A 24,320-nucleotide genomic window follows, 5' to 3' on the forward strand; every position below is an offset into this window, starting at 1 on the left:
GTCTTTTACACATAGACAATGTACAAGGAGTCTTTAAAAAGTTACTAGAAAAGGTAGATTATGAAAGTAATGTGCAGGGGGGGGCAGTGCTGTGGCATAGTGGGTAAAGCCGCTGCCTGCAGTGCTGGCATCCCATATGGGTGCCAGTTTGAGATCCAGCTGCCCCTCTTCCGATCCAGCTCTCTGCTATGGCCTGGGAAAGCAGTAGAAGATGGCTCAAGTCTTTGGGCCCCTGCACCCATGCAGGAGACCCGGATGAAGCTCCTGGCTCCTGGCTTTGGATTGGCGCAGCTCTGGCCGTTGCGGCCAATTGGTGAATGAACCAGCAGATGGAAGACTTCTCTCTCACTCTCGCTCTCGCTCTCTCTCTGACTCTCATCTCTCTGCCTCTCCTCTCTCTGTGTAATTGTGACTTTCAAGTAAAATAAATGAATCTTTTAAAATAGAATAATTGCATGGATTTCAAAATTTATTGCACCAAAATAACTGCATTTTTTATTCCACTCCATGAACTTTTTAAAGCTACCTCCTGTCTCTGTTGGGAAGAAATAATAAGAGAATGCTCCATAACTTCAAATTTCCATCACTAAAATATCAACCTTGACATTCTCCCTGAGAGTTCACACACTCACCATGATTAAGACTTTTTACCAAAAGACTTTTGGGGCCGGCACTGTGGCATAGCAGGTAAAGCCACTGCCTGCAATGCTGGCATCCCATACGAGCGCCTGTTCAAGTCCCAGCTGCTCTACTTCCAGTCTAGCTCCCTGCTATGGCCTTGGAAAGCAGTAGAAGATGGCCCAAGTCCTTGGACCCCTGTAGCCATGGGGGGTACCTGGAAGAAGCTCCCGGCTCCTGGCTTCAGATCAGCCCAGATCTGGCAGTTGTGGCCATTTAGGGCATGAACCAATGGATGGAAGACCTCTCTCTTTCTCTGCCTCTATAACTCTTTCAAGTAAATAAATAAATCTTTAAAAATAAAAGACTTTAATTAAAAATCTACAAATCAATACTACTGTGGAATTTTTTCTTTCAATTTGTAAATTAATTTCTTGCAATGGAAAATTCAAAGATATAAATTGTTGAAAAAATAAAATGCAAAAGTTAATTTCCATGGTCTCCCTCCAGTTTATTTATCCTGGGGGAAACAATTACTGATTTATTTGCTTAAAATATGTATATCCCAAGTAACAAAAATCATACATAATGATTGGTTCACTCAAATAGCATGAAACTATTTTCTACTCCATTTTCTCCATAATAGCTAAGACACTAAGGCACTTGGGAGATGCTCTGTCTCTTTTCTTGAGCAACACCAGGTCTGTGCCACATTTTGGAAAAAACAAACATTTACTGGTGATCTCTTTAAATCATGAAATATGGAAAATTATTATAATAGTCATAAAATGCTTGTACATCAATGTTCAGTCTACGAAAGATGCTTAGTGAATGAGAAAATAGGTTAACCAAAGTAATTGTCATAGCAATTTTCAGATTCTCAAATATTCATCATTCTATAGAGCCATTAAGTTTATCTAAATCCTTACATGTTAATATTTCTGATATATAGAAAAGGTGTTTAAGTAAGATAATTTTAAGAAGAGACAGTAAATAATGTACACGTTAAATGATCATTTTCTGTTAACTCACACAATATGACTTTTTAAAAAACAACTACTGTGGCTAGCACTGTGGCACAGTAGGTTAAAGCCCTGGCCTGTGGCATTGGCATCCCATATGGGCTCCGGTTGGAGTCCTAGCTGCTCCACTTCCAATTCAGCTCTCTGCTATGGCCTGGGAAAGCTGTGGAAGATGGCCCAAGTCCTTGGGCCCCTGCACCCAAATGGGAGACCTGGAGGAAGCTCCTGGCTCCTGACTTCGGATCAACTGAGCCCTGGCTGTTGTGGCCATTTGGGGAGTGAACCAGCAGAGGGAAGGCCTCTCTCTCTTTCTCTCTCTGTAACTCTGTCTTTCAAATAAATAAAATAAATCTTAAAACAAACAAAAAAAAGCCAACTACTATGGGAAATAAGTCAGCAGCAACATCCTAATTAATACACACGGCCTAACCGATGCCACATTATCAACATGTATCCTTCAAAACATAATACACTCTCAGTAAATTTTGCATTTGATTATTTAAATTTGTTAAACTTTTTGATTTATAGAATGCAGAATTTGGTCATGCGAGGAGAGAACTTATATTAGCAATCTCTTTGAGGGCTAGGATTAGCCCTCTACTGGAGATTTCATAGAAACCAAACTTTTTATTATTTCTGTAACTTATGATTTTGTATAAGGTCAAAGCCAAACACACTATATATAAAACGTTTCTCTTTAGAAAACAGTTATTTCAAGTTTGCACTATATAGAGGAAATAAAATCAGACAATTGAGCAAAAGTGTCAACATACACATTTTAGATCTTAACATACTAGATACAATTATATGTTATATAGTCTATCATTATCAAGGCTATATTACACTTGTATTTTAAAAATAGAAGATTATATTACCAATAAAAATTTCCAACAAGAAGAAAACAAGATGACCCATCGACAAACTGCACCAGTAAATTAAAGCAAATGCATCATCTGAATTTAAGACTAGTGTTAGGGTTTTGTGTACAATTTATATTATGCACATTTTCCCCTTGGGAGAGAATTATAGTAAGGACTCCAGAGAGAACACTCTTGCCTTCTTCAAAAGTCTACATTATGACCAACTGAATAGTGGGGACACAGCCAATCAAATACACATTGAAAAAAATCTAAGTTATACAAGTGACACATTTTTAATTTATGTCTTACAGATACTAAAAGTTGTATTACTATGGGGTACCATGTGATGTTTCAATCCATGTATTCCTTGTGTAACAGCCACAGCCAAATCACAGTGAGCATTTCTATCTCTTTCCTCAGTAAAAACACTGGAAATAGGCTTTGAGCTTTTTTGAATTATACATTTTTATTTTCTGTAATTGCCTACAGTAAGATAAAGTATTTTCTAAGAATTTAATTGCCAAACCTAAGTAAAAAATAAAATGCTGGTGCAGGCACTGTGGCATGGCAGGTAAATCCACTGCCTGCAACACTAGCATCCTAGACAGGTGTCGGTTCATGTTCCAACTGCTCCACTTCCAATTCAGCTCCCTGCTAATGGTCTGGGAAAAGCAGCAGGAGATGACTCGAGTAGTTGAGCCCCTCCACCCACCTGAGAAACTCAGATGAAGCTCCTGGCTCTTGGCTTTGGCCTGGTTCTGCCCCATTGTTGCGGCCCTCTGAGGAGTGAACCAGCATATGGAAGGTCTCTCTCTATCTCTTTCTCTCTCTCTCTCCCTCCCCATCCCTCTCTCCCCCCTTTCTCTGTAACTCTGGCTTTCAAATAAATAAATAAAATTTTTAAAAGAATAAAATGTTATTGATATTACTATATTCAAAGTAATCAGTCCTCCAAAATATGACTATACCATCAACTTTTTATAAATTTCCATTGTTCGTGGAAGATATGAAAATGATAGCATTTTATGTGTTACACACACCTATATTGTGAATGCAACATGTCACCCACATGGACACCTGAGTTGTGGAAATTGGTATCCAAAGTAATGGAAATTCAAAGTCATTTCTTTTTTTTTTTAATTAAACTTTTATTTAATGAATATAAATTTCCAAAGTACAGCTTATGGGTTACAATGGCTTCCCCCTCCCAAAACTTCCCTCCCACCCACAACCCTCCCCTTTCCCACTCCCTATCCCCTTCCAATCACATCAAGATTCATTTTCAATTCTCTTTATATACAGAAGATCAGTTTAGTATATATTAGGTAACGATTTCAACAGTTTGCCCCCATATAGTAACATAAAGTGAAAAAAAATACTGTTGGAGTACTAGTTATAGCATTAAATAAGAGTGTACAGCACATTAAAGACAGAGATCCTATATAATACTTTTTTAAAGATTAATTTTCTATGACATTTCCAATTTAACACCAGGTTTTGTTTTGTTTTGTTTTTTCATTTCCAATTATCTTTATATACAGAAGATCGATTCAGTATATAATTAGTAAAGATCTCATCAGTTTGTACCCACGCAGAAACACAAAGTGTAAAAATACTGTTTCAGTACTAGTTATAGCATCACTGCACATTAGACAACACATTAAGGACAGATCCCACATGGGATGTAAGTACACAGTGACTTCTGTTGCTGACTTAACAATTTGACACTCCTGTTCATGGCGTCAGTAATCTCCCTAGGCTCTAGTCATGAGTTGCCAGGGCTATGGAAGCCTTTAGAGTTCGCTGACTTTGATCTTATTCTGATAGGGTCATAGTCAAAGTGGAAGTTCTCTCCTCCCTTCAGAGAAATGTACCTCCTTTTTTGATGGCCCCGTTCTTTCCACTGGGATCTCACTCACAGAGATCTTTCATTTAGGTCTTCTTTTTTTTTCTTTTCCATGGTATCTTGGCTTTCCATGCCTACAATACTCTTATGGGCTCTTCAGCCAGATCTGAATGCCTTAAGGGCTGATTCTGAGGCCAGAGTGTTGTTTAGGACATCTGCCATTCTATGAGTCTGCTGTGTATCCCACTTCCCATGTTGGATCTTTCTCTCCCTTTTTGATTCTATCAGTTAGTATTAGCAGACACTTGTCTTGTTTGTGTGATCTCTTTGATTCTTAGACCTATCAGAGCCATCGAATGTGAACTGAAATTGATCACTTGGACTAGTGAGATGGCATTGGTACATGCCACCTTGATGGGATTGTATAGGAATCCCCTGGCACATTTCTAACTCCATCATTTGGGGCAAGACTGATTGTGCATGTCCCAAATTGTACATCTCCTCCCTCTCTTTTTCCACTCTTAAATTTAACAGGGATCACTTTTCAGTTAAAATTTAAACACCTAAGAATAATTGTGTGTTAATTACAGAGTTCAACCACTAGTACTAGAACAACAACTACAACAACAACAACAAATACTAAAAAGGATAAAGTATTACATTGTACATCTAGAGTCAGGACAAGAGCTGATCAGGTCATTGTTTCTTATAGTGTCCATTTCACTTCAACAGGTTTCCCCTTTGGTGCTCAGATGTCGCCGATCAGGGAAAACAAATATTTGTCTCTTTGGGACTGGCTTAATTCACTCAGCATGATGTTTTCCAGATTCCTCCATCTTGTTGCAAATGACTGGGTTTCATTGTTCCTTACTGCTGTATAGTATTCTATGGAGTACATGTCCCATAATTTCTTTATCCAGTCTACTGTTGATGGGCATTTGGGTTGGTTCCAGGTCTTAGCTATTGTGAATTGAGCTGCAATAAACATTACTGTGCAGATGGCTTTTTTGTTTGCCAAATTAATTTCCTTTGGGCAAATTCCAAGGAGTGGGATGGCTGGGTTATATGGTAGGGTTATGTTCAGGTTTCTGAGGAATCTCCAGACTGACTTCCATAGTGGCTTAACCAGTTTGCATTCCCACCAACAGTGGGTTAGTGTCCCTTTTTCCCCACATCCTCTCCAGCATCTGTTGTTGGTAGATTTCTGAATGTGAGCCATTCTCACCGGGGTGAGGTGAAACCTCATTGTGGTTTGCATTTCTCTGAATGCTAGTGATCTTGAACATTTTTTCATGTGTCTGTTGGCCATTTGGATTTCTTCTTTCGGAAAATGTCTATTGAGGTCCTTGGCCCATCTCTTAAGTGGGTTGTTTGTTCTGTTGTTGTGGATTTTCTTGATTTCTTTGTAGATTCTGGTTATCAACCCTTTATCTGTAGTATAGTTTGCAAATATTTTTTCCCATTCTGTCAGTTGCCTCTTCACTTTCCTGACTATTTCTTTTGAAGTACAGAAACTTCTCAATTAGATGCAATCCCAATTGTTAATTTTGGTTTTGACTGCCTGTGCTCCTGGGGTCTTTTCCAAGAAGTCTTTGCCTGTACCTATATCTTGCAGGGTTTCTCCAATGCTCTCTAATAATTTGATGGTTTCAGGTCATAGATTTAAGTCTTTAATCCATGTTGAGTGAATTTTTGTGTAAGGTGAAAGGTAGGGGTCTTGCTTCAAGCTTCTGCACGTGGAAATGCAATTTTCCCAGCACCATTTATTGAATAGACTGTCCTTATTCCAGGGAATAGTTTTGGATCTTTGATCAAATATAAGTTGGCTGTAGATGTTTGGATTGATTTCTGGTGTTTCTATTCTGTTCCATTGGTCTATCCATCTGTTTCTGTACCAGTACCATGCTGTCTTGATAACAACTGCCCTGTAGTATGTCCTGAAATCTGGTATTGTGATGCCTCCGGCTTTGTTTTTGTTGTACAAGATTGCTTTGGCTATTCGCGGTCTTCTGTGTCTCCATATGAATTTCAGCATCATTTTTTCCAGGTCTGAGAAGAATGTCTTTGGTATCTTGATTGGTATTGCATTGAATGTATAAGTTGCTTTTGGGAGAATAGACATTTTGATGATATTGATTATTCCAATCCATGAGCATGGAAGATTTCTCCATTTTTTGGTATCCTCTTCTATTTCTTTCTCTAAGGTTTTGTAGTTTTCATCGTAGAGGTCTTTAACGTCCTTGGTTAAGTTTATTCCAAGGTATTTGATTGTTTTTGTAGCTATTGTGAATGGGATTGATATTAGAAGTTCTTCCTCCGCCGTGGCATTGCCTGTGTATACAAAGGCTGTTGATTTTTGTGCATTGATTTTATATCCTGCTACTTTGCCAAACTCTACGATGAGTTCCAGTAGTCTCTTAGTAGAGTTCTTTGGGTCCCCTAAATAAAGAATCATATCATCTGCAAAGAGGGATATTTTGAGTTCTTCCTTCCCAATTTGTATCCCTTTAATTTCTTTTTCTTGCCTAATAGCTCTGGCTAAAACTTCCAGAACTATATTGAATAGCGGTGGTGAGAGTGGGCATCCCTGTCTGGTACCAGATCTCAGCGGAAATGCTTCCAACTTTTCCCCATTCAATAGGATGTTGGCTGTGGGTTTGTCATATATTGCTTTGATTGTATTGAGGAATGGTCCTTCCATACCCAGTTTGCTTAGAGTTTTCATCATGAAAGGGTGTTGTATTTTATCAAATGCTTTCTCTGCGTCTATTGAGAGAATCATATGGTTTTTCTTCTGCAGTCTGTTAATGTAGTGTATTACGTTGATTGTTTTGCGAACGTTGAACCATCCCTGCATACCAGGGATAAATCCCACTTGGTCTGGGTGGATGATCTTTCTGATGTGTTGTTGCATTCTATTGGCCAGAATTTTATTGAGTATTTTTGCATCTATGTTCATCAGGGATATTGGTCTGTAATTCTCTTTCAATGCTGCATCTTTTTCCGGCTTAGCAATTAAGGTGATGGTGGCTTCATAGAAAGAATTTGGGAGGATTCCCTCTTTTTCGATTGTTTTGAATAGTTTGAGAAGTATTGGAGTTAGTTCTTCTCTAAATGTCTGGTGGAACTCAGCAGTGAATCCATCTGGTCCTGGGCTTTTCTTTGTTGGGAGGGCCTTTATTACTGTTTCAATTTCTGTGTCAGTTATGGGTCTGTTTAGGTTTTCTATGTCTTCCTGGCTCAATTTAGGTAGGTTGTATGTGTCCAAGAATCTGTCCATTTCTGATAGATTTCCCTGTTTGCTGGCTTACAAGTCCTTGTAGTAATTTCTGATGATTCTTTTTATTTCTGTGGTGTCTGTTGTTACGTTTCCATTTTCATCTCTGATCCTATTGATTTGGGTCTTTTCTCTTCTTTTTTTAGTTAGTTGGGCCAATGGGGTGTCAATTTTGTTTATTTTTTCAAAAAACCAGCTCCTTTGTAGTTGAAATCTGGCCTCTGTGAGTATTTGTTTGATCTACCCCTGGGACCACACAAAGAGTTTATGCAGCCCTCAATGTGTTCTCAAGTTTCACCAAAGTTCCAAGTTACTGAGTTTGTGAACTACTTGGTGGTGCTTTACATATGTAAAATGGCGCCTGCTCTTTGTTTTGCTCTGTGAGTGAATAGAGAGGCCTCTGCTCCCCCCCCCCCCCAATGTCTCCGGTTTCTGACGCCTTTGTCTTACCTCCCACTCATTCCTGCGCTGGCGAGATTCTGCGGCTTGGCTCCCGCGGTTGGGTTCTCACGCGGTGGGCTCCCTCTAGGTTCTCTGTGTCACATCCACTAGATCCGGAAGCGTTTCCTCTGCAGTTTTTTTCTTGAATCTTTTCCTGAGGCTACAGTAATTCCACTTTTATGAAACTTTATTTTCCCAAACTACGGCGCATGTCCTCACTATCCGCCATCTTGGCTCCGTCTCCCTCAAAGTCATTTCAACCTGTAAATCCTAACTCAACTTTTTGGCAATACATTAATTAAATAACAAAACAATACAGATGATAGATAGATAGATAGATACAATGCAATTAATGAATCAAGGTGAGAGGAAAATAAGTGTATGTTGTAATATTTTAATTTTATATAATTTTAACTTTTCAAAATAAATTGGGAAAAATCAAACAAACATAAAAAATAACACAGGAAAAATCTGTGTTACCCTCACATCCCCTCTCAACTTCCATAGTTTTGTAGAAAAGCAACAACTCAACTTCATACTGCATTTCTTCTTGGAAACCTTCTATTCCTAGCTAACCATGATGGTGAGGCCACATGGGCTGTACATATGTAGATTTGCCTTATTTCTTTATTGATAATTGGAAAGTTTATAATCTCTCTTTGTGTTTTCACATCTGTGTATTTTATAAAATAGATTTTAACCTCTATTGTTTCTTTCTTTCTTTTTTTTTTATGACAGGCAGAGTGGACAGTGAGAGAAAGGTCTTCCTTTTCCATTGGTTCACCCCCCAATGGCCGCTGCGCCCGGCACACTGTGGCCGGCCGGCGCACCGTGCTGATCCCAAACCAGGAGCCAGGTGCTTCTCCTGGTCTCCCATGTGGGTGCAGGGCCCAAGCACTTGGGCTATCCTCCATTGGACTCCCGGGCCACAGCAGAGAGCTGGACTGGATGAGGAGCAACCGGGACAGAATCCGGCTCCCCAACTGGGATTAGAACCTGGTGTGCTGGCGCCACAGGCAGAGGATTAGCCTATTGAGCCACAGCACCAGCCTAACCTCTATTGTTTCATATTTGATTTTACCCTGTGTGACTTTGGGAAATGTAAACAGATAACCTATCATAAAAGACGATAATGCACCTGTATGCCTTCTCTCCTATGCTCTCAAATTCTCACTTCCAGAATGGGACTGAAGTCTGCATGAATAGGAGATCATGACAACCTTGCTTCAAAGAACATGCCTCTAAAGTCTGGCTTAAGCAAAGTGAGATGTTTTATTCTGCTTCCACATGGAAGAGTGCAGAGGTGAAAGGCCAGCTAGCAACACCGGCAGGCAGCAAGGCCCCCCTAGGTTTCTTTTCTGTGTTCTCACCACTTGGGTCCCAGCCCTTGGAATCAAAGTGAATCCTGTTGTTCCAACCATTCAGGCCACATCTCAGGTCCACCCTGCGGTAGTGTAGTTTATGTTGCACCAAAATAAAATTATCTTTTAATTTCATTTTCCACATACTTTTCAATAACATTTATTTTAAAGGCAGCAAGATGCAGAGGAAGGGGGAGAGAGAGGGAGATCTTCCACCTGCTGGTTCACTCTTCAATTGCCCACAACTCCATGTGGGTCTCCCATGTGGGTGACAGAGACCCAACCACCTGGGTCACCATCTGTTGCCTCCCAGGTGGTCAGCAGGAACCTGGACTGGAAGCACAGAATACCCAGGACTTGAATCAAGCACTCCAGTGTGGCAAGTGGGCTGCCCAAGCAGTGGTTTAACCCACTCTGCCACCATGCCCACTCCTCCACAACTTCCTTGAAGTACCTTTGCGTTTACCTTTATTAATGAGTTTTATACTTTCATATTTTAGTGTCTTTTTGTTTCAACTTGAAGAACTCCCTTTAGCATTTCTCCTAAGGCCACTCTGATGAACTCCTTCAGCCTGAGCTTGCACTGGAGTGCCTCTAGCTCTCCTTCCTCTCTGAAAGATGCTTTCAGGGTAAAGTTGGCATTTTTTAGCATTTTGGATGTACCTTTTGACTGCTTCTGGACTCACAAGGTTTTCGCTACAAAGTCTGATAGCAGCTTTAAAGGAGATCCTTTATATGTGGTAATTTTCTCCTTGACTTCTGACATTCTTTTATAATACGCCTTAGAGCTTCCTTCTGTTGAATCCAGTGACCTTCCTGAATCTGGAAATCCATAACCCTCTTCATATGAAAGTTCTCAGATGCTATTTTCTTAAAACAGGCCTGTCACTCTCTCTCTTTTCCTTCTGGTACTTATGTAATTTATACTCTCTTACAGGTCTTGTATACTTTCTTGACTGTTTTTCAATTTTTTATTTCTTTTCGCCTCCACTTGGATAGTTACAGATTGCCTTTCTTTGAGTCTGATAATTTTTTTCTTCCCTTGGACCAAAAATGTACCACTGAAACTCGCTCCTGGGTTTTTCAGTTCTTTCACTGTATTCTTTTCCTCTAGGATTTCTGACTTGTTCTTTCTTATGATTTCTAATTCTTCATTTTCATTTTATCCATGCAGCATTTTCTTAGTTTAATTTAGTGACTATCTATTGATTCCTTCCTCCAGATCCTCAGGTAGCAGAACTTCTCCAAGTCTGCAGAGCACAGGGGCTCAGAACCAGATCCAGGGTTGTTTGAGAATCTGCTCTGGATATCTCCAGACAAGACTGGGCAGAACTAGCACCAGACCACAGCAGTGAGGGACTGAGATCGAGTTTCAGGGCTACTTAAGAATCTGCTGTGGTACCAAAATTGGGAAGCCACATAATTAACTTTTCACTGCTAACTTAAAATCAGTATTTTGTCCTTGTAAATAGAAGGCAGAGATTTCATCAACTCACAGTCCTTTCCTCCCTCTTTTTATCTCATTTGTCTTGTGTGTTTGCACATTTATCTGCTATAAACCCCATGACACTGTTTTATTAGTTTTGTGTTTTAACATCAAATCTATTTTAAAGAACTACAGCAAAATGAGTCTGTCTAGCATTCTGTTACCCGTCATTCTTCCCGAGAGTCCACATTTCTGGTCTCCTTCCTCTCTACTAAAAAGTTTCAAATTTAACAACTCTTTTAGAGCGAGCGTTCTGGCGATGAAGCCCCTTAGCTCCATCTGCAGAAGTTTCATTTCACTCCCAGTGCCACAGGACACTTGCACGGGCAAGGGATTCTGGGTATCCATTTTTCCAGGGCTGTGAACACTTTGTGTCACCTCCTCAGTGCCCACTGGTTCCTATTGAGGACCCAGGGTTTCGAATCACCATTTGCCCTCATGTCGTCTCTACTGTATTTCTGGTGGCTCTCAGGGTTTGTCTTTGTTGTCAGTTTTCTATTTTACTATTTTCTGTGATATAACAATAATACATCTGTCTCTGCTCCAGGATCCCTTCTTCACCCCTTTTTAATAAAAACAAATATGAAACATCCACAATGGCTGCACCAAGCATTTCCCATTTCTCTGCCATCTCTGCGGCTGCCCTGGGGGAGCCTCAGACCTGCTTTTAGGTAGCTTCTCATTTGCCTTCCAGTTTTCTGTGATTCCTCCAATGTGTCACCTTGAAGCTGCAAATTTTATTTTTCTTTTACTTAAATTGAGATTGTGCTTATTGAACTTGCTATGCATTTGGAATTGTTTCTATCATCTGTTTCAAGATTGTAATCTCTCTCTTGGCTGTCAGTTCTTTCATGAGATGCCCACCTGACCTGTGAGGTATACATTTTTCATTACACCTGGCTAGCATGCTTGCTGCTTCTCTCTATCTTACATCTTAATTCTTCCTTGCTCAAAGACAAGATCCTCTGAGCAGCTGTCTCCCATAATATACTTGGCGAGCCAGGCAGGGGAAAATGAGAGTAGTGATGGGAAATTGATTCTCCATTCGTGGGGCTCTCCACCAGGGTCCACAATTTGATTCCCAGGCCTTATAAAAGGGATGACTAATCTTTACCTGTAACAATGCCTGGCCACAATATAGAGGACCAAACAGCACAGAGATTTATTTTGCCATGGGCACAGTAAATGGGCAGAATTCCCCTTTTCAAACCAAATTAAGGGAGCAGGTAAGAATTTTTACCAATAACCTCAAAACTTATAGACAGGTTGTGTAAGGTGGTCACCACATTTGACCTTCCTTGGAAGGACACAGTTCGCATAGGCACTGACTTAACTCACAGGGAAAAGTGTCAGAACATGCCTGTTGCTGTAGATTTCTAGCTCAGGACAGACCTGATATTAGATGGAAACTTCAAAATTACTAGTGGGACTGAGCACCCCCTTGGCTGGCATCTCTAAGGCTGCCTCCATAGTCTACATTAAAAGAGACCAGAAGGAAGAGGAAAGAGGTATAGAGAAGGAGCAACATAAGGAGAGACAGCAGGCCTAGCTGACAGCTGCTTTACACAGTGATGTCATTGAAAGGACCCAATCAGGCTAGCTCACCCGCAGACAGGACCTGTCATCAATGTGGAATGCCTGGGCATTGGCAAACAGCTGTTGTGACAAGAAGCCATCTTCTGAGGGGCCCGGCTAGCTCAGCCAAAAGCTGGGCCATGGGACGAGTCGAAGGTCTCCTAGGAAAGAACTGGAGACCCTGTTGGCCCTCAGCTGAAAAAATCCTGTTCCCCATGGCTCCCAAGCCAACCACCACCAAGGGGACAGAGCTTAAGGTCCTTGGTGATACAGCAAGTGGGACCATGGATCTCCTTTTAGGGACAATAGATGCTACTCTGCCTACTTCCTATTTAGGCCAGCTCTCCTCCAAGCCCATCAGGTAATGGGAGTCAATGGGTTGCCTTCCTCAAGGAGAACCACACCTCCCTTGCAATGTCCCTTCAAGTACCCTATATAAAGAGGTAGATGCATCTGGGCCTCACACAGACCTGGCCAGCCCTAAACATTTACTTGATTGTCATTCAGCCTAAAACCTCCCTCCTGTCAGTTCCTATTTGCTTTACATGGGTTAGAAAACAGGGTGTACAGCAACAGCCAACTGGGACGGTGTAGCCATGAGAGCTCACGACAACGCTGCCTCCCCAGGCAGGCTTTCATGGAGAACTTAAATGACATATGTCTTGAGGGGGTGAGAAGATAATCTACTATGTTGATTACATGTTCCATGGTTCCCCAACCTGGAACTCTGGTCTTGGGCGTTTAACTAACAGCCTTAACTTCCAAGCAGAATGTGGCTACTGGTCATCCAGAGAAAGCACAAATCTTCCATCAGGAAGTAAACTGTTTAGGGTTCATCCTCACCTCTGGGGAGCAGGGACTGGGCCCAGAGAGGTTATAAGCCAGGAAGCAAATTCCTTCTACTGCAACTTTAAGACAGCTCTGGGTATTTCCTAGACCAACAGGCTATGGATCCCTAGATACAGGGGAATAACAATACTCCTATATCAGGCTCTCAAGAACAAGCTGGAACAGGGCCCTCTGCTTCACTCAGGTAAAGGCTGTCCTGACTTGGGCCCCTGCCCTAGGGTGCTGATCCAGTCCTTTAGAACAGGCAGGCAGTTAGACATGCTAACTCCTGCCCAGGAGGTATGTATGCCATGCTCTAAGAGTGGTTTTTGGGTCAATCAAATGAGACAGCTACAAAACCATATTCACTGTTTGTTGGATGAGGCCAGGCCACTCCAGGACAAGGCTGAACAGAGCTGAAATTTCTGGACCAGCACTGGGTTATGGAAATCCTGGCTGTCGCCTCTCCTTGGCCCCATAGTTCCCATCCTCTCACTGCTTATCTTTACACCATGTGTAGTAAATGCAGTCATTTGTTTTGTATCTAACAGAATAGAAGCCTTCCAGTTCTAGATGGACATGAGACACAGCTCCAGCCTACCCTGTTGGACACTGCAACCAGCCCTATGGACTGCACAAGGTGATAATTTCCCAAGCCAACCTCAAACACCATTGGACAGGCAGCAAGAGAAGAACACCCATAACCAGCTCTATGCCCACGTGCCAGTTTGAAGAAAATACGTAAGATGGGCCTTCACCCATGCTACCCCCTTGAGATTATGGGTTACTTCTCTTGGCAGGGGAGGGGGGATGTTAAGGTAGTTAGGTAGAGATACACCTGGGTGTGTGACAGGGGCCAAAGAAAATGGGAATTCTTGTGTGGATGGATGAGGGAAGCAATGTAGAAGCAAGCCTTGGGAGCAGATAAGCGTTACATATCTAAAGTATTGCTCCTGCACAATAACCTTGTCTGTTGTCTTTTGTGTTGTGGAATAAGGGAAGAAACATAGAAGCAAACTCACATTTACTTAGGAAAAGTCTTCTCATTGTTCAATAACCAGGTTGGGTGGGTCCCAGCATTCTCCCTGGGGACAGCTTTGGGGAAATCCCATAATACCCTGAACCAAGAGGGTTATTAGGTCTGTTATGAAGTTCTAGAAGGAATTTTAGCAACTCATGTCAAGGAAGCCCTCAACCCCGTGGACATCCCTGACAGGGACAGGGAGGACAAAACAAGGACACCACACCAAATCCATGAAAACCTGTGTCTGAATGCAGCCTGGGCATCTCTTTCCTGAGATGCCCGCAGGGCCTGTCAGGCTACTCTCTTCAGCATGCTTACTAGCATGCTTACTGCTTAAAACATACTTTCTCTAGTTCTTTTTTCTTCTTTGCCCTAATTTTGGCTTGCTTGCTCAAATTTGCATTATATTCACTTTATTTTTAACAATTTTATTGTTACATGATTCACATTACACAGAATTATATTTAAACTATGATAATTGAGTGTTTTTTCAATGTAGGTATAGACTTTTACACTCACAATTGGAATCCAGCTTGGAACATTTTGTTACATAAAAGACCCCATGCCTTAACTGCTACTCCCATTAGCCAACTCCCAACAACACTACTACCTACGTTGTCTTAGGACACTACTAACCTACATCACATAGACACATTTACATACACACGCATACACACACTCACACACATAGACATACATACACATACACACATATATACACTCTTACACACATACACGCATATATACACTCAAACACACATCACTCACACACATATATGGAACACACTTACACATACACATATGTAGACATACACACATGTGCACACATACATTCTCTCACACATGTACATACACACACATGCACAAAATATTATCCACAACACAGCATTTTCCTGAGAGCTCCTTTCACCTCTGTGTTTCTCAGGCTGTAGATGATGGGGTTCAGCATGGGGGTTATAACCCCATAGAGCATAGAGATGAGCCTGTCCCTGGCAGGGGAGTGTCGGCTGGAGGAGCGGCGCATGTAGGTAAATATGGCCGTGCCATAGAACAAACAGACTACAAGGAGGTGGGATGCACATGTGGAGAAGGCTTTGCGCTTCCCTTCCACCGACTGGATCCTGAGGATGGAGGAGATGATGTAGATGTAAGAGATGAGGGTGGTCAGGAAGGCACTGATCCCAAAGATACCTCCTATCACTAAAGCAAGCATTTCTGCCATGTAGGTGGACGAGCATGAGAGGGCCACAATCTGTGGAATGTCACAGTAGTACTGGTCAACCAGATTGGACTTGCAGAAAGACAGCTGGAAGGTGGACATTGTGTGGATGAAGGAATTCAGAAACCCTGCTGCCCAGGTCCCAGATGACAGCTGGACACAGAGAACCTTGGTCATGAGGAGGGTGTAACGCAGCGGGAAGCAGATGGCCACGTACCGGTCATAGGCCATGACAGCCAGCAGGAAGACTTCAGTCCCCATCAGGGCCACCAGGAAGTACAGCTGTAAAGCACACCCAATGAAAGAAATGCCACGCTCCTCAGTCAAGAGATTCTCCAGCATCTTGGGGACAGTGGTTGACGAGCAGAACATGTCTATGAGGGACAAATTCGCCAGGAAGTAGTACATGGGAGTGTGCAGCTTTTTTTCCATTCCAATGGCCAGGAGAATGGCCCCGTTTCCCACCAAGGTGATCTGGTAGATGATGGCAAAGACCACAAAGAGAGGGTAGCGCACCTCGGGCAGGTCAGAGAGCCCCATGAGGACAAACTGAGCCACAGTGCTAAGATTGTGGACATCATCACCTCCATTTCTGAGGGCCTTTCTGCAAAGAAGGAAGGAAGGAAGGGGGGGAGGGAGAGAGGGAGGGAGAGGGAGGGTGGCAGGGCGAAGGGAGGGAGGAAGGGAGAGAGGAAGGGAGGAAGGGAGGGGAGAGTGAGGCAGGAAAGAAGGGAGACCAGCAAATGCTGATTAGGGTAAAAAAGCTTAGAGATGATATAGCTTTGTGGAAGATGGTTGGTGTCTGGTTGAAGATAAATCTGTTAGCCTTGCTTTAGTTAGATTTCAGTATTAGAAACAATGAAAACACCTATGGTATTCCATAGAATATCCATTTAGCTCCTCTTCAGGAGGAAACCCTTGAGTAACCAAAGAGAGGTCTGAAAAATCCACTTTCTCAGTGAAACCAGGGCTGAGCACCTGGCAGTGTCTGAGACTCGCAGCTTTGTGAGACCTGATACCTTTCTCACGCCTGCGTTACTCTGCCTTGTTCAGTGTGAACAGCTTCCTGACTGTCTCAGAGTACCTGCAGCACAGAAGCAGTGTGCTGTGCCTTGTCAGAGAACTTCAATCAATGCTGGGAATTAACAGACACAGGAAGTTAGGTAAATAGTGGAAGAGTAGGGTGTCATCCACTCTAAGAGCTTCCCTGGGAAGAAATCAACACGGGAACGCAGCAACCTCAAAATCATGGTCACCGAAACGTGGACGTTCACATGGTTTCTCCACTGAAAGCATTATTTAACAAAATTAAATTTAGCCTGGAAAATATACTATGATAGTGTTTGAATGTCACTCAGGCAAAACCAGATACATGCACCTTTTCCCTTAAAATACACATATTTGACCATGTGTGTGACACTATTTTAAGATAATATACATTCTCTTTTTTTCCTCTTTTTTTTTTTCTTTTTTGCCAGGCAGAGTTAGACAGTGAGAGAGAGACAGAGAGAGAGAGAGAGAGAGAGAGAGAGAGAGAGAGTTATAGACAGTGAGAGAGACAGAGAGAGAAAGGTCTTCCTTCCCCGTTGGTTCACTCTCCTAATGGCTGCTATGGCTGGTGCTGCACCGATCCGAAGCCAGGAGCGGGGTACTTCCTCCCAGTCTCCCATGCAGGTGCAGGGACCCAAGCACTTGGGCCATCCTCCACTGCCCTCCCAGGCCACAGCAGAGAGCTGGACTGGAAGAGGAGCAACTGGGACTAGTACCCGGCACCCCAACCAGGACTAGAACCTGGGGTGCCAGCACTGCAGGCAGAGGATTAGCCAAATGAGCCACGACGCCAGCCGATAGCATACATTTTCAAAATTAAATATGCTAAAGCATGTTGGCCCGTCTTATTCCTGTTTAGTTGGTATCTGCATTTGTTTGCACCTTAGTAGCCCACATAATCATACACTTAAAACCATTTACACTTAAAACCTGAAGACCCGCTTGCACATCTACTCTTCTGTGCATTTCTGTTCCTTTGAAAATGGATTTCTCTTTTTATTTCAAGCATGCATGATAGAAAATTCAAAGAGAAAAGATGGATAGAAAATGAAATGCAAAGGTCATTTCCTGTGATTCCCTTCCCTTTTATTTTCCTGATGGGAATGATTAGTCACTTTTCTCCTCAGATAAAGTGTAAAGTATAAATAATGCAAATTATGCAAAATGATTTATCCACAGTGGAAATCATTTCCTGTTTCCTGCAAAATTTAAACCAGAACCACAGACAATACTTAGAAGATGCTGTGATTCTTTCCTCACACAACACCAGACTGGGGGGAATATCTCAAAAATTAGGAAAGAAAATTACAGTAAAAATCACAAAGTTCTTGGATATCCATATCACAAAGTGCTTGGTATGTAACCATGAAAAAAGGATTCTGAATGAATGAATGGATAATTTAAAATAGGAAACATCTGCAATTCTCAGGTTCTCAAATGTTCAAGGTTCTACAGAGTCATTCAGTTTGTCAACAATTTAGTAAATTCAGTTATTCAGTTTGTCAACAAAATACTAATTTTAGAAGTCAAATGATTTTCCTTATTAAAAGAAAAATAAACACCTTGTAAGAATATATATCTGTTTCTATGGTAAGTACTCTATTTCCTTTATAACCACACTTAATATTAAATGCTTTAAAAAAAAAAAAAACAAGGATTATGAGAACTAAGACAATAACGTCTTGAAAAGGGCACATAACCTGGATCTAATCAGCGTGCATATTTCAAAAAGTGACAGCGTGATTTCCCTGAGCTTTGCCCTTGATTGCTTCAATGTGTTAAATCAAGTTCATGTTTCTTGGTATGTAACAAGATAATTCAAAATGATCATGGAAAATGGAGTTAAACGTGTGACCTTATTTTGGTGAAAAAGTTTCTGAAATTCATGCATAGTTTTTTCATAATACGTTTTCCATGAATTATGAAAAAAATTTCACCAAAAGCATTTTGTGCAAAATAAACTCATACTTTTAATTCCAGTTTTACATGAACACATTGACGCATCCTCATAGGATGAGACTTAGGGCAGGGAGTCTAGGGCTGGAATCAGCCTTCTCCTGGAAAACACTCAGAAACCAAGCTTCCTCTCCATCTCCAGGCCTTACCTGTTGGCTTGAACAGTCGAAACCAAATGCACCATATATGGAGCGTTTCTCTTCCACAAGTCAGCTGTCCACTATAGAGAGAGAAAGAAAAGCAGTTAACAAATCAGAATAGTCACTGGGGATCTTAGCTGCTGGGATAATTCAGAGTTTATAATGTGCTTAGTCCATCAAGGAAGTACTATTTAAATTTTCATTAAAAGTAAGAGGACAATTTAAATTTTTTTTGCTGAGGAAGATAAAACTTCCGTTGTGACCGAATGGCTGACAGCCACTGAACTGCCGCCTGAGGCTCCGGCTCTCCACTTCACACACAACAGCCATTTGCACAGAGGTTCTGGGTGTGCCCTCATGTGGGCAGGCATAGTTTTTTAGGGGTAAGTTAAGAAATTTTGTACATTTATTTAGGCACTCACTGCACACAACTCAACATTTTCCTTTAATCTTACCCATTTAATATTCACTTACATCCTGTTTCTTAAAACTTACAAATATCCAGTGGCTTATCTTAATTTCAAAAGTCCTAAATGTAACACATAATTTCCTTGCCTTCTTGGTTTCAGAGGTTTTGTCACCAGTACAAAATTTCAGTTAGAGAACGTCCAGATGCTGCTGCCAATGTGTACACACCACACACATCGGGACACAGGAGCCACGCTTCACCTCTGCACCGGGCTCCTGCTGTCCTAGCCCTGTGGGTTATGTAACATCCACGTTCCCCTGGAGAGAAGGAGATGTGATGACTGCAAGCAACGCCCTCTCTTCTTGTAAATCTAAATCACTACCAGCCCCAAAAATGCACACAGAGCTGATCAATGAGGTTGGAAGAGAAATCTGTTATTAAAGAATTACACTTTATTTTTTATACTGGCCTGGGGCAAAACAGGTCAAACTCCTCTAAGATTTTTAATCAGAATAATCATTCCTGCAAAATATGATACTATTAAATTGCTCCAAATTGCATTCTTCAAATTTTAATGCAACTTTGTACATTATTGTGCACCTGAAAATTACGTTGTGACTCACAAATTGAGGGGAATTTCAGACTTATTCCAACCTATAACTGCTAACTCGATTTTCTAGCAGTACAAAGACTAAAACAGTCTTTACCTATAAATATCAGGTTGAATATAGTAATTCACCCCAATTTAAACTTTTTCAAAATTGTTGGATCTGCCACACTTCCATTGCCTCTTCCATATTTTTTTTTAAGATTTATTCTATTTATTTGAAAGACAGAGTTACAGAAATAGGTAGAGACAGAGAGAGAGGTGTTCCAACCGCTGGTTTACTCCCCAGATAGCTGCAATGGCCGAAGCTGCACCGATCTGAAGCCAGAAGCTTCTTCTGAGTCTCTCACATGGGTGCAGGGGCCCAAGCACTTGGGCCATTTTCTACTGCTATCCCAGGCCATAGCAGAGAGCTGGATCAGAAGAGGAGCAGCTGGGACTAGAACCAGTGCCCATATGGGACGCTTCAGGCCAGGGCTTTAACCCGTTGCACCATAGCGCTGGCCCCTTGCTTTTTACAACTGGTATGTCTATGTCTTTGAAAACATCATTGGTGGTTTAACTGGAATTCTGCAAAAAGCATAAGTGTAACCAGAATTGGCACCTTTTTGCAGTCCATCAACATGACAGACATTTCCTTCTACTACTTATTTGAGATATCTCATCAATAATTTGCAGCTACAAGCAGACTCAGCACATTTAGATTTTCATGCATTTCATTTCTCTTTGGTGTTATTCTTAAGTGTTACTTTTTAAATTTTGACTTCCAAATTTTATTAGCAGTGTGTAGAAACATGACAGATTTTGTTTTAAAGCTCTATTTTGTGGCACTTCAAAACTTGCTCATTAATTTCTTTGAGTGTGGCTGGCGGGCAGGGAAGCCAACTCCATGCCTTGGCCGTGGGAGCAACGCTGCAGGGGAGGAGTGCTCTGGCTGCATGATTCCCTGGGTCCTCTGGCAGTGCTGCTTTCAGTCAGCTGGGAAACTCCCTCCTGCTCATCACAGCCACTGTGCTCCTACATGGCCGCCCTGAGTGCGCTGGCGCTCCCCCTCTCTACATCATTGTCACCATTCGCAATCGTTTCTTATCTTCTTTTGGGTAAGGGCCACTCTAACAGGAGTGAGGTGACCCCCTCACTGTGGTTTGGATTTGAACTTCACTGGTGGTTAGTGATGCTGAACATGTTTTCTCAGAATTATTGGACGTTTGTCTGTCTTCCCTGGATAAATGCGTTTACTTCTTTCCCCTATTTTATTTTTCACTTTAAAACATATTAAACTGTAATGTTCTATTTTTAAGTGATACATAAAATGTGTATTTATGCAATACCATAAACTGTTTCAATACATGTATACAGTGTGCATAATGTTCAAATCAGGATAAACATCTCCTTAAACATTTGTCATTTCTTTTTGGCCAAAAATTTCAAAATCCTTCCTTCTAGCTTTTTAAAGACGTATGCAGTACATTATCATTATCTGTAGCTACCCTCCTGTGCCTTGGGACACCAGAACTCCTTGCTCATCTTCGGCTCTGGCTCAGCAGCCAGAAGCCAGCTCTCACCCAATCTTCCCTTCCCTCTCACTTCCCCGACTTCTGGTAACCACCATTCTGCTCGTGGAGTCCGCCTGTGAGTTAGATAGTGCAGTACTTGTCTTCCTGTTCCTGGCTTACCTCACTTCACACACAGCCCTGCAGTTCCATCCATGTTGTCTCAAATGATAAGATGCTGTCCTTCATTATGGCTGAATACTGTTCCGTTGCATATGTACACACCGTGTTTCTTTATCCACTAATCAGCTGATAGGAGGTCGGACTATTTCCGTTTGTTGGCTCTTGTGAACACTGCTGTAATAGATATTTTATGCAGCTGTCTCACTGATACACTGATTCCAGTTCCCTTGTATGAACACTGAGTAGTGGGATTGCTGGGTCATGTGGTGGAACACAAAAGGAACTCAAACAGCTCAATCACAAGGCAAATACAAATAATTCAATTAAAATGTACAACAGTTCTTAACATACATTGTTCAAAGGAAGAAACACAACTGGCAAGAAACCATCACATTAATCCTTTAGACCTGTATTACAACTTCTAAGGGACCTAAGGGGTAGATTTGCTGTCACCCATCTGCAGATGCTGGGGGTGACCATGCAAAGGACTACACTGCCAAGAGGCTAGGAGACCCCACGCCTGTTTCCCTGCGAGCCCACTCCACACAAGTGTCAGCAGACAGAGGGGAAGGTGCATAGAGACCAGTACTGCTGCGGCAACCAGCACCAGCACAGCAGCTCAGCCAAACATCCCTCTGCTGGGGGGAAAATATCACAATTCGTCAAATGCTAGTTGTGTCTCCAAACAAAAAGGACGGACATGTGCACTGCTGATGCATTTTTTAGGCTTCATTTAGTTAAAAATAAATAAATAAAGCTACCCTGAAAGCTCTGCACAACTCTGTTCCAAACTTCCATGCAGCTCTACTCTTCGACAAGTGACTGACAGTGCAGAAGCCAGCAGAGCGGACTCCAGCGCCCGGGCGTCCAGAGGGCTGTGGTCCCAGCAGCAGGGTGACCTGGCACCTGAGTGTTTGCAGCAGAGGACCGTTCCCTCCAGTTTAGACACAATGTAAAATACTCCAGTGGACAACTGATGAAATTGTTAAGATATCTAGGCTGACGGCTGAACCCCAAGTGCACATTGGCTTCCATGGTTAGACAACTGGGTTTCTTTACTCCACGTTGCTGTTGCCTAACAAAGACTTAAGGACCTAAAATTTGCTTTTCACTCATTTGTAACACCCCTGGCCTCAGGTGTGACAAATGGTCACACAGCCACCTTGGCTCCTGTGTGATTTCATAAGCCAGACATTTATAGGAACACACACAATTCATGCAACTCAAAGCACCTGGAACAGCCAACTGCTGGACTGAAAGTCTCCATGCGGGCTGTGCATGTTGTAATCTTTCCCATCAGCTGAGCAAAATAAGACAATCATGTTCGATGTGTGTAGAAATGGCAGTTCATGCACATGCTTTTCAGAACTGTTGATGACAGCATAACAGTGAGAAGCAATCCATAACCAAAATTCAGTCAGGAAGTCACAGGAGAGCTGTCTTTGAGACCACACCTACAAGCTGCGCTCAGTATCAGCCCTTCCCGGGCCAGAGGACACCACTGCTGCTCTGTCCAGAGGGGACGCTGGATGAGGACACGGTCGGGATTCTGCAGAGGTGCTGGTGGGGAAGACACAGCAGAGCTTGCAGGGTCTGGCCTGCTCACGCCCTCCCTGCTCACTCTGGCTGCCATGGGGCTGCTTCCCCATCAGCCCAAGCAGTGCCTGAGGCTCTCCACAGAGGCAGCTCTCGGCTCTCCCACTCTGCGTCTCCTTCTGTGTGCCCAGGTCTCACTTCACACAGCACATCTGCCTGCCAAGGACGAGTGCTCAGTTCCCCAGACGAAGCCACCTGAGGCGCTGCAGCGCAACTGGACTTTCCTCCTTGGAGCACTGAGCTTCTCTGGGGAGGGCATCCTCTCTACACCATGATGGGATAATCCCTGGAGACTGGACACTGGTGCTGTCATGAGCCTGACCACAGGAGCCTGCTGGAACAGTCTTCACCTGCTACTCCCTGGCATGCACCCCACTCCAGACACCTGTTTGCTCTGTCACTCCCCCACGATCACCTGTCCTTTGCCTAAAGAGCATAAAAGGGAATCGCTTTGTTGATTCCCTCAGACCTTACTGTTTCTTGAAGATCCTCATCTACATAAAAAAGTGGATGTTTTTCCCTCATCGCCAGCCTTATCTTGTTTGGTTCCCAGATCCAGCAGAGAACTTACATAAGAACTCAGGGGAGGGGGTGGAAGTGTCTCTCCCCCTCTTCCCTCCCACCCCACCCCATATATCCCTCTTACAACTCCTAAATTTGTTCCAAAGTTTTTCCTTTCATCTCTTTGTGAGAATCACTGGGATCATCTCAAAATCCTGCAGTTTATGGGGCCGGAGCTGCGGCGCAGGGTGAAGCCTCTGCCTGCAATGCCAGTATCCCATATGGGCACCAGTTTGAGTCCTGGCTGCTCCATTTCCAATCCAGCTCCCTGCTTATGGCCTGGGAACTCAGTAGAAGATGGCCCATTGGGCCCTTGTGGCCATGTGGGAGACCCAGATGAAGCTCCTTGCACCTGGCTTTGGATCAGCCCGGCTGTGCCATGGCAGTTCTAGCCATTTGGGGAGTGAACGAGCAGATGGAAGACCTCTCTCTCTGTCTCTTCCCCCACCCCATAACTCTACCTTTCAAATAAATAAATAAATATTTTTTACAAAGCTGTCAATTTAATTACTTTCCATGATTCCAGCAGTAGCTAAAGCCAGGGCTCAGGTGGTATCCACGTGGCCATTGTGCCACCTCACCCCTCGCCAGTCTTTCAAGATCATCACCTAAGTTTAACATTAATGTTGATGACTCTGGAGCTACTTCAGACTCTCGTGTTAATTCAGGTTTGAGATGTAGCAATCAATCACATTGATTGTTGATTATTTGTTATATGTACACGTTGTTTGTACATATAAATGTGTGACCACTGAGTCACCCCTACCT

The 24,320-nt window shown here is 42.5% G+C and overlaps 1 protein-coding gene across 1 annotated transcript; it reads right to left on the reverse strand.

Moving 5' to 3' along the window:
• Window positions 1-15,209: 15,209 nt before the first annotated feature.
• On the reverse strand, window positions 15,210-23,485 carry LOC133758856 (olfactory receptor 5V1-like). Its single transcript, XM_062189991.1, has 2 exons — window positions 23,466-23,485; window positions 15,210-16,161 (listed from the first exon to the last, which is right to left on the reverse strand). Exons 1-2 carry the CDS (start codon window positions 23,483-23,485, stop codon window positions 15,210-15,212), a joined length of 972 nt encoding a protein of 323 aa, XP_062045975.1.
• Between the last annotated feature and the right edge of the window lie 835 nt (window positions 23,486-24,320).

Source organism: Lepus europaeus, chromosome 4 (assembly GCF_033115175.1).
Source record: "Lepus europaeus isolate LE1 chromosome 4, mLepTim1.pri, whole genome shotgun sequence".
In the NCBI taxonomy this organism is placed as follows: Eukaryota; Metazoa; Chordata; class Mammalia; order Lagomorpha; family Leporidae; genus Lepus; species Lepus europaeus.

What these genes read in the sequence shown, in the direction of transcription:
- LOC133758856 (XM_062189991.1), bottom strand. Translation starts at nt 23,485, where the DNA reads ATGAGGATCTTCAAGAAACA. An exon ending in ATGAGGATCTTCAAGAAACA is followed by an intron (nt 16,162 to 23,465) that starts GTAAGGTCTGAG and finishes CCTTCTTTGCAG; the next exon opens with AAAGGCCCTCAGAAATGGAG.